An 11,992-nucleotide genomic window follows, 5' to 3' on the forward strand; every position below is an offset into this window, starting at 1 on the left:
TGGGATGGATTCAAATTAAAAAGCTTCTTCTCAGCAAAAGGAACAATAACATGAAGAGAGCCTAAAGATTGAGAGAAAATCTTTTCCACATGCACCTCAGATGAAGCATTAATCTAGAGGATAAAGAACTCAAAAAACTTAACACCGAAAAAAAAAAAAAAAAAAACAAATAACCCAATCAATAAGTGGGCTAAGGAACTGAACAGACACTTCACAGAAGATATGCAATTGATCAGGAAATACATGAAAAAATGCTCAACATCTCTAGCATTTAAAGAAATGCAAATAAAAAATACTGTAAGATTTCATCTCACTCCAATCAGAATGGCAGTTATGAAGAATACAAGCATATGTCACATTCTTTAAATGAAATTAAATATGAAATTTTCAAAATAATAACCAACAAATCTAGACTATTAAAAAAACTCCTAGACTGAAAAGAAAATATTCATGCCATTACCACCATGTAAAAGGAAAAATAATGAGATTATCAAATTTTATAACCTGTTGGATTTAGCCATAATGATAACTAAAGTAAAGGTATAGCCTCTAATGTTTTGCTAATAACTAAAAAAAGGTCTAAAAAACTATGGGATTCTTTTATAGCTATTTATTTTAAGAAGCTAGAAAAATAAGATAAAAATACAAAAGAAAAATTAATAGAAGAAGGAAAGATGGTGGAATAGAGGAAGAGTATATTTTTGAGCAGCCTATGATTCAATTCAGGAGTACGGCTTCTCAGTGAAGTGGGGGAGGGAGGGGATTCGCTGAAATTCAATATTGGACAGTGAGACAATCTTAGAGACACAGAAACTCAGGTGCATTGAACATAGGACAAGAAAGAGTACTTTGAAGCCAGACTGGTTGCACCAGCAGTACCAGTTTATCTCAGAGGAGAGAAGTGATATAGGCAGGAAGAGAGAAAAACACAATGAATCAATTTGGCACAAAAGAACCTGTGTAACAGAGAGACAGTCTGATTTTAACTAAACCAGAGGCTGCATGGTAAGCTGTTGTTTGAAAAGTAATTCTTAGAGAGCTAAAGCAAAGGACCATCTTGAAACAGCCACATTGTGGTTTTCCGCTGCAGAGCCAAGGAGATCAAAGCAGACTGCTGTGTTTTTCTCACCTAACCAATGGAGTACAGCTGAAGTTATGGCATGTAACTGCTAAGGCTAGATGATTAACGACATTGCTGCTTTCATTTGTTTTGGGTCACTTGCTCTAGAGGAAGGTGGCTGCTGTCTGTGAGAACATGCAAGTAGCTTGAGAGAGATTTCCATGTGCTGAGGAGCTGAGGCCTCCTAATGGCCAAGCCAAGTTACCAGCCAAGTGAGTGAGCAATCTAAAGTAGATTCCTCAGCTCTTGTCAGGCCTTCAGAGGACTACAATTCTAATCACAATCTTCATTACAGGAATTTCTCCATGGCATTTTGAGGAATAGAGGTATAATTTTCAAATAATGCTGTCTTATAAATTTTCTAGCAGACAAAATAGTACAACCTCTGGAACAAGGAATGTATGTGGAAATAGGTATAATGAAAGGGGAAAAAAGAATAAATAGTAGATGAAAAAACAGAACAAAGGGAGGAAAGACTTATTCGATCATTGGTGGAAACTGAGAAACTAGAAGAAGATCAATTAAAGGGAAAAAGCCATCTGAATATGTCCATGAATCTCTGTGACACAAGAATTACATGTGCATTACAAGTAATTATCATTTCATGATGGGTCTGAATTTTCAAGGTGTCAATGAATACATTTCTACTCATAGGTAAATCTTTTTCATCTCACATATTGAATTTCTTTTAGTATCACAGAAAACATCATTCCAGCCCCATCCTCCAGATTTCCAGAAAACTACTGAAGCACACTGCTCTGCAGAAAAATTGGGCTCATTTTGGTGCCAGAATCTAAGGAGAAACAAAGGATAGATAGAATTTCTTCAATGAATGCATAGTGACTAATCAGAAAGTATGTAAGTTTGATGTTGAGCAGAACTGGGTTGAGAGTGAGAGGACATTCTAACAATTGCTACCTTTTCTCATACCACCCTTCCCCCAAACCTCAAGTAAGGAAGCACATGTTTCACGTGTTTCTCTAACATTCTCCATGATGTGGTGTATACTTGGACCTCAACATACAATCTAATGTTTATTTACCAGCACGTCATAGAAGCTGCCTCTTTATATTCGTTTATAAAGAGGCATTTATATGCCTCTTCCTAAGCTTCCCTGTTCTCAAAGAGTTGTCTTAAATGAACATCAGGTACCTGAGTCTAAACATTAAGATATTTCCCTGACTCCGAGGAATACACTATGGAGCAGGGCTTGGTCAATTCTTTTGTAATTAAGAGACTTGGTTTTAATTAAAAGACTTTTGTAATTAAAAGACTTGGTTTTACTGCTAATTTATCTTGATCTTAATCTTCTCAGGATTAGATTCCTCATCTATGAAAATAGATCACAATAAAAGTGTCTAACACACAGATTGTGTGAGACTAAAATAAGGTAGTACACAATTAAATTCCTTTTTAAATACTACAAAAGTACTATTATATAATTATTAAAATTACACATAGCTCTAACCCAGATGTTTTAAATATTACTTATTAGAGATTAATTTAAGTGGCTACTTATGTTTAGAGGTAGAAAATAATATAATGACTAAAAGCACCGTCTTTGGATAGACATGGGATTGAAACAGAGTTTCTCATTATATCCATTCAATAGTATTAAGCAAGCTTTTCAATTTTTCCTTTATAGAGTTTAAAACAGAGAAGTTTTCATAAAATTTAAGTGTGTTTACTTGTAAGAACTTAATGATTATTAGATTCTATTATAATCATAAAAATTATTAATATTAATAATCACTGCTAACAAAATTCCCTAGATTTTTATATGTATACAAAGTCCTAAGGTTCATTAATCTAGGTTTGCACTCACCTGACATTTTTCTCAAAAGGTGTATGATCAATCCACTGCCAATTATTATTACCTTGTGGATCAGAGAGCCCCAGAAAATAAGAAAAAGACTCATTCAGCTGCTGGACAATGAAATTCTGCTTGAAAAAAATAGGAGGAATTAGCAGAGTTTGGAATTTCCTTACTAAACAGAATAACTGTTCTTAATAACTTTAAAGTATACTAAGAAAAATCAAGATGCAAGAAACAGTTACATGATGACATGCTAACCAAAAAAAGGAAATCAAAACAAAAAAGAAAATATGAGCTATATATCTATCTACATATATATATATGTATAAATAGATATATATTATATATATAATTTTACCTTAAGAAGGAAAAAAATGTTGTCACAAGCAACAACATGGATGAAACTTTCAGACATCATGCTAAATGAAATAAGTCAGTCACAAAAAGAGAAATATGATATGATTCCAATTACACAAGGAATCTAAAGTAGTCAAACTACAGAAGCAAAAGATGGAAGAGTGATTGCCATGGACTTTGTAGAGTGAGAAATGGGTCGTTGTTCAGTGGGTACAGAGTTTCAGTTTTGCAAGATGAAAAATTCTAGAGATCAGATGAAGTACAATGTGAACATAATAAACATTACTAAACAATGCATTTGAAATGGCTAAGAGTAAATTTTGCTCTATATTTACCTACAATTTAAAAATGCTTGATAAAAATAAAGATGAAAAAGTACCTGCTCTGCTTCTGTATTGATCACCACCAAATGTGCCCCCATTTCAACACATTTCTGTTCACATGTACTCCAAACTTGGAATTCAGTAGAAATGAAGTAGCAGCTTGAACCAAATGACTTCCAAGTACTTGGGCAACATCCCCAGACTTTTTCTGTGTTACATGAAAGAGAGTGCAATATGAGACAAATAAGATGAAAGAGATATGCTCTATACACATAATACTTCCAGGATCTGTGGTTGTTTTGTAGAGTTGTTTTCTTAATTCAGGTATTTATTTTTTTCTGAATTATATAATTTGGGGCCATAGAATTGATGTTAAGTAAACATTATTAAATATTAAGTCCTAAATATTTACTAAGTTAGCCTACAAAATTCCTCTGGATTTTTTTTTCAAAAATTGACTACTAAGTTGTTGCTTTATATTTTTTTATAGTCCTGTTGTTCCATATCCCTTATACATTAAAAGTACAAATTGTCTTGGAGTTTGAAGTGACTAACGCAGATGAATCTGGAAATCCAGTTCTACTCAATGATTTTGAACAGCCACCAAGCTTTAGGTTTTCAAAATGGAAATTGTAACTATTAGAATTTTACCTCATTATATTTCTGGCTCTACCATTTATTTCATATATCTTTAAGCTAGTTACACTACCTCCTCCCCCTCCCTCACTCCCCCTTTTTTATTTTTTCACTTTTTGACATTGGGTATCCAACCTTGGACCTCAAACATGCCTAGGCAAGGTCTCTACTACTGAGCAACTCCAACAGCCCAACATAACCTCCTTGAGTCTTATTTCATCTGAAAAATAGAAATAATAAAAATCACAACTTTATGGGGGATTTAATTACACGAAAAGCACTATAAAAGATGCTTAACTCAGATTACTCAATAAATGTTACTTATTGCTAATTTTCACACAGTATTAAGCAATTTAAACAGTTTTAATGATCAGTTCTCTCCCTTTTCCCCTTAGAAGTACCAGTTTGCCACTTTCCTAGGATTGAAGAAATCTATAGCTAGCCGTATATAAATTCACTGCCATATTTTTGTTATACATATACTCAGCATGATTTATACTATATATATAATTTAAGCATAATATATATGTATGTTTAAATAGTGAGTTCTTTAGATTTGTTGAATTTTGAATTTTTACCAAGGTATTATAATACACGGCTGGAAATGTGACTCAGTAGAGCACCAGCAAAGCATGACAAGACACTGGGTTCAATGTTATGCACGGTAGAAAAGAAAATATAATATATGCAGTCTTCTCAAGATTTTTTTTATTCCACATTATGATTCATTCATATTATTTTACATAGACTTATTTTAATCATTTTTGTTGTTACATATTGTGATGAAAATCTATAGACTTATTATTCCTTCTATGATGCTATAAAACGAATAAAACAGACCACATCTTTATCAGTTTATTATTGTCAGCTTTTAGAATACTAATTATGCATCCCATTCACTAATAATTACTGTTTTTTATAATGTTCCTCAAAGTGTGTATTAATAAATTATTTGAAATTTAAGGATTTAATTATCTGTTTCGATGTGAGTTTTGACTTTGTCAATTAAGTTAGATATTGAAAACATATTTTGTATGTCAAATATACCAAATCTCAAGCTCCAAAGTTGATAAAAAAAAAAAAGTTGTGAGGCTAAGAGTGTAGCTCAGAGGCAGTGGTTGCCTAGAATTTTGAAGTCCTGGGTGTAATCTCCAACTGCAACAACAAAATAAATATCTATTTGTAACATTTATAAAATAAATATTTAAATTGATAAAAAAATTATAACTATATATATTTCTATATATAATACTGATTTTAAATCTTTTGTATGTATGCCAACAAGTAGGATAACTGCGCCAAATGGTGGTTTCATTTCTCATTTTATGAGGAATCTTCATTCTGCTTTCCAAAGTGGTTGTACCAATTTGCAGTCCCACCAACAATGTATGAGTGTACCTTTCTCCCCACATCCTCTCCAACATTTATTGTTGCTTGTATTCATGATAACTGCCATTCTGACTGTAATTTTAATTTTTGTTTCTTTAATTGCTAGAGATATTGAACATTTTTCATATATTTGTTAACCATTCTATTTTTAAATATATATTTATATGTACTTATATATTTATACATTTATAAATATATGTTTATATATAAATGTATATATTTATTCATAAATATATAAATATAAAATTTATAAAATAAATTTATAAAATATTTAATAAGTTGAAGGCTATTATCAAAAAAGTATTTGTCAAAAAATCATATAGGCATTAACAATATTTTATTTTCCCAAACTATTCTGAGACTAATGGGCTGATCAAAGTGCATTTTAAGTATAAAAATAACAGGTTTAATTAATAACTACTCAATAAGAATGATTAATTTTTTTTCTGATATATTCCCCAAGAACTGAGAAAGCAAATGACTGAGAAATAATGAAACTTTTGCAAGTTGTTCTATTTTTTTAATTTATTTTAAACATTAAAGAATAATTATCAAATTTTCAGTTAACAGTCTATTACAATTAATTTTTAATACTTCACTATATGATTTTAGACAGATAACTAAAAGAATTTTAAAAATTGGTTGACATTCTATCAAAGCTCTTTTCATTCCTATCTACTTATTTCAGTGACCAAGATTTGTCTGATTGTGTCATTAAATTGAAAAGCAGAAAAAGAATTGATGTGGAAACCAATCTCATTCTAGCAATAATATCATTCAATCATCAGTACATTGGACTGCATTTTTAAAGGTCCCATTCATCTTATTAAGAGATGGACTTTCAATTGAGTTTTACTTTATTGGTTAATAATTTTGAACATTTATACTAAATTTGTGATGTGATGTGTTCAGATAATAACTCTAACAATAAATCAATCATTTCTAAAAGAAATTTTATAACTCTTTAAACCTAATGGTTCACAGAAAATAAAAATATTATTTAAAATATCCTTACATATATATTTTGGTAGATGGGAAAGGTAAATAGGAATTCAAGGGTAAAAGAATGAGATAGATTGGAGTGCACTTCAGTAGTAGAGCACTCATCTAGCATGCACAAGGCTGTAGTTCAATCCCCAGTACAACTAATAATACACATTTAATTTTTAATAGATGACAGATAACACTTTGTTAATTTTTTTAGACATCAGCAGGTATATTTTAAAAGAAATATGAGCTTTTTAATGTCACTGTTCTATGTATCACATTCTATTTTAATGTCACTATTCTATATGTCACATTCTATTCTACAATGTTCTAGAAATTAAATATTTGCTTCTCAAATGGGACGAAAAGTTTAGATGTCAAATTAAATACTAGAGGATCATACATATTTTTTCAAAGTCCTTTTTAGGGATTGACAAGCTAAGCAATTCAAAGACCCTGATCGAGGCAGAGTGCAGGACTATTTATTGAAGATGCTCCAATTCTACAGATAAATCTGAACATCTCAGCTCTCTGAGACTAAGTGGGAAACAAATTGGAGAAGATACGATGTAGTTTTTTATTATCTTTTTAACTTTGGTCAAAATGAAAATTTTGTTTGGACTTTTACTTTTCTTTTTCATTGTAATAATTTGAAAGGACAATGTTAAAATTTTAGAATTTTTATTTGCTGATGTGGTATTATATTAAATAATTTTATCATGTAAGTTTATCTATAACTGGAATTAGTTGTATTGAACAATATAATTGTCCAAAATTTGAAGTTGAATATGTTTAGGGAATAAATTTATAGATGAATGAGGAACTCATTTAATTTATATTTATCTCTGTTTCATATCAGAGTCTTCTGAAGGCAAAGTCAAGATTGTCTATTTCTGCTTTTCAGAGAAATGTTCTTTAAAATTCTCTTTGTTATTGCAGGAGTGCCTCCAAAAGGTGGGAAGAAGACTGTTCTTCCAGAATTATCTTTTCCTCACCAAGAGTCAGCTCCACAGTTGTTTGACCAAAGAAATCCAATGTGCTAAGAAAACCATAAGTCAGGGAAAGCAAAGAAACCATACTTTGGATTCCCACGCAGCATATTCTTGCCAAATACCAAAAACAAGAAAATTACAACATCTCATAGAAATGCAAAGAAACTTATGCCTTCTCTTGATCTTTCAAAGGTTTTGCCATAGCAATAGGGTATTCATTACTCCTTGAATAACAAGAATCTGACACCTGCATAGATTTCTTTACTTGGAAGCATTAGGACCATAGACTTTCGCTTTGCCTCTCTTTGGTATTTTGCACTATAGTGTAAAGCAGACAATGATCCTGAATGCAATTTGCCAATATTTGATGGTACTAGGAGTTTAGTGTGATGATCTAAGCCTGAAACAATGTGACCAGTAATAAAGTTAGTGATAAAGATGAAGAAGGACATTATTAATTGGGAAATTTACATATCAAAAATAGGAATTTATTTCAATAAAGGGTGAAGATAATGTGGAAATTGTGAGAATTATTTCCAGAGTTGACTTGAGCAAACGTTTGTGGATGTTGACAGCATTTATCAAGAATCTGAATATATTTGGAGATACGTAACTAAAACCTGATATGAGCATACAAGTTTAGAGAAAACTTGAAGATATCAAAGCAGAAACCATTCCCCTCTCTCTCTCTCTCTCTCTCTCTCTCTCTCACACACACACACACACACACACACATGAATACATCAATCTTGAGCTCAACCCAGAGTTCTCTCTGAGAAAAGAAAAATATAGGTAAGTATTGTAAATCTTTACCTGTCACCCTTGTCCCTTCACTGAAGCAGGTTAGATTTGAATGATATATCTGTAGTTCAGACAGTCTTTTGTTGGATTTGTCACTTGCAAAATGGTAAGTCACTGTGAAGGAAGGAAAAGGATGAGAATCCACCCATTCTTTTGCTGTTGAGCCTTATGCCTCCTATCTGCACCAAGTCAGCTTACCTCCCACCCCACCACCCTCCTTCCCTATGCAAGCCCGTGAAGACCAGCCTGAATTATGCTTGCTTATATTCATTTATCTTACTTGTTTGTTTGTCTGCCAATTTATTTTTGTCTCTTCCCCCATTATAATTTAAACTCTACATTCTAGGGCAGAGACTCTATCTGTTTTCAGCATCACTTACTTGCAAACAAGTGATAATGAAATGACTGTCAAAAAACCATCCATAGATATTTATTGACTCCCTGGATGTCTGGTGTCCTTTATTTTAATAACCTTGAAGAAGTTGAATAGGTTATATGAATATTTTCTAAATACTTCTGATTGCATATAGCTATAGATAATGTGGCATAAATAACAACCAAAGGGATACTTTAAACATTCAGAAATCTTCTAAATATCTAAATGTCTCAAATAAAAACTACCTTTCTTGTTCATGGGTATGCTTGTTAAACTACATTAAACAAAACCTATTATCTCTCAGTCCTGATTTGACTTTTCAATATTATTTCTCTTCTTTCACATTTGCCTACTAGTAAAGCTCAATACTTTCACACCTTTCTACCTTTCATGGCCCAAGTTTGGCATCCTGAATCTCTTTTTCTTGACTAATGAAATAACTACTATTAACCCTCTTCTCTCTTGCACTTCACCAGGAGAATTAAATAGACTCTAACTTTGGTGATAATGATTTGTGTTTTACTAAATACTGATAGATTTATTTACTACTCAAAAAGAACTGCAGATATAGCGAGACTCTCTGACATAGCAAGTACCTTTCACTCCCTCCCAGACTATTCAAGAACTATTTGTATTCACTATCAGTGAAGAGAAAATCAAATTATAGTTTGGACAGAAAAAGACATCTTTGAGTTTTCTCACACAATGAACTTGAGATATGTATTAAGAGGCAAATGTAACAGGGAAAGAATATTTTATTCCTTACATTGTTATTATCTCATCTGAATTATTTTTCTCTCATATTGGAAGAGACATCCACATAAATCAAAGATCCCCATCTAAACTATCACTATTATAAAAGCAATCAGAGTTGTCCTCCCAGTACAAGGATTTTGTGACTAGAGAACACATGATCACTGGGGGACCCAATATTGAAAGACGATACCTTTGGCGATAACTACAAATAACACCCATGCAACTGGGAGTCATTCAGCAAATGTTAACAAAGCCAGATAAAGTAAATCTAGAAGACTCAATTGTTGAAAGATAGAGAAAGAGCAGGAAAGGGAGGAAGAGAAATCAAGATAAGCATGACATTCTAAGTCAGAGTTGACCTATTTGTAAAGTAAAATAGGATGGATTCCAGGGAATCTTTATAGAATCTGAAAGAGGAAAGAACTAAGAAAAAATGGCACCTCAGTGCCAAACTTACCCACACAGCTCACAATGAAACAAACACTGAGGACTATGATGGAAATCACAGCAATGGACCAGAGCTTCAGGAACCAGCAAACTCTCTTCTCTATGTGATCAACAAGATAAGAATAAATAGCATGGTAATAGCTCTGAAACACAAAACAATCTGGACAAAATTCATCAGGCAACAGTAAATTCCATTTCCATACACTTGATTCTTTAATGTTAGATTCTTCTATTGATCACCTTTCTTGAACTATTACTTTTGTCTCCCATGTCTCATATTTCTATATGCATGTTTGATTTCTTATAAGTGCTTCTGGCTCAGAGACATTATTCTTTCCTTCAAATTCCTAATTCTGCTGTCTTGACCCATCTGTATTGCTTCAATCTGTTCATTTGCTACCTCTTCTCCCCAAATGGCTCATATCATCTCATAATACACTTCTATCTTCCTCTCTGGAATGGAGAAAAGGAATACTCACCTCCACCTTGAGGTTGCCTTTCTTGCACCATTATGTGAGTCTCTGTGTGTTCGGAATTTTCTAGATCCTTTTATATTTCTCTCCCTGAAGATGTTACCCAGAGACCTGACTTCATTCAAAGAGGCCAAGTGCAGAGAATAACAGCTTCACACTCTGATATGACTCATAGATTTCCAATCCTATATAGACGAAGAGTTAAGGGGAAGACGAAAGAGGAAATTGAGAAACATTCAAAATTGTTCCTGAAAATCTTAACAAGAATATTCACACTATTTAACAGTTCCTAACATGAAGTTTCTCTCTGATTCCTATTCATTCAGGCATTTAAAACAAAAAATGTATATGCCCTAAAAAGAAATTTATTTGTACACCTTAATTAAATTGCTACCTAACAAAACTTTATATTGGGTACTTCTTTTATGTAAGGCTTAATCGCACATGTCCTAAAAAGTAAGCAAAAAGTCTGATTGAATCAATATGGCTTAAAGGTTAATAAAGTAAACAACAGAAAGATCCATGAACATTGTTCAAAAATGTGATTCAGGTTCCACAGCCCTTTTCAAGACCCAAACAACCACCAGCGGCTTTTCCCAGGATGATGATTGGTGTATATATTGCATCTTCTTCTGACTCTGTAGCAATTAAGAAAAAACAGCAAAATGCATTTGGTTTTTTAGAAGTAAAAAAAAATACAATTTGAAGAAAAATACATTGCAGCAGTGAATAGTATAAGAAGTGGATGAGAGAAAATGTACCTGAAAATAGTCAACCTGCCACCTCACATTCTCAGTGAAAACCAGTAATGTGGGGACCTGATGCCTTCTTTGGAACCTGAGAAAGTGATGCAGTGTATGCCTTTTTAGATTTGATGGTTCAAAGGAAGCAGAAAGCCAGGAAGGTAGCAAGCATGAACTTAATCATTTTGCCTCAGACATCTTGAAAAATGAGTCTCCATTGCTTATATCAAATAACAAAATTATCTTGGTTTCAAAGGAAATACATTTAATGTTGAAAGAAATAAATTAGTTGGTGTTCTTGCATGCAAACAATCGAAGTAAATACATAATTAAGTGAACTCTATGTTGAGGAAAATGGAAGATGAACATTAAATTTAAATAGATATCATGGAATAGTATTATAATCTGTCAAGGCATTTATGTACTTCAGTGCTTTTATAAGGAAAACACCCTTGTTTTCAAAACATTTTTATTGTAGCCTCAGGGTATCTGCAGCTCAACATCGAAGAATTTAAAAAGAAGAGAGAATCTGTCTCTTGTTCCCAAATGCCTCATTAATTTTTGTGAATGAGCATATTTTTAATGTGATATTACTATGATTAAAAGTACTTGCAGGTAATGTTTGTGATATGTTAAACATTATAATTTCCTGTGGCAATTATAACGTTCCCATTCTTTTGTAGAAGAAACTTCTATGTAATGAGCCACAAGTTTTCCAAGCTTCTAAATGCAGTTTTATTGTATATATGGGATAGGAATAGATGACTTCGCACAAA

General features: G+C 32.3%; 1 protein-coding gene across 1 annotated transcript; it reads right to left on the reverse strand.

Moving 5' to 3' along the window:
• Positions 1-298: 298 nt before the first annotated feature.
• On the reverse strand, positions 299-10,617 carry Clec6a (C-type lectin domain containing 6A). Its single transcript, XM_047551728.1, has 6 exons — positions 10,480-10,617; positions 10,011-10,100; positions 8,434-8,535; positions 3,673-3,824; positions 2,946-3,061; positions 299-1,913 (listed from the first exon to the last, which is right to left on the reverse strand). The coding sequence occupies exons 1-6, from the start codon at positions 10,508-10,510 to the stop codon at positions 1,769-1,771; spliced, it is 636 nt and encodes a 211-aa protein (XP_047407684.1). The 5' UTR covers positions 10,511-10,617; the 3' UTR covers positions 299-1,768.
• Positions 10,618-11,992: the final 1,375 nt, after the last annotated feature.

Source organism: Sciurus carolinensis, chromosome 4, assembly GCF_902686445.1.
Source record: "Sciurus carolinensis chromosome 4, mSciCar1.2, whole genome shotgun sequence".
Classification (NCBI taxonomy): domain Eukaryota; kingdom Metazoa; phylum Chordata; class Mammalia; order Rodentia; family Sciuridae; genus Sciurus; species Sciurus carolinensis.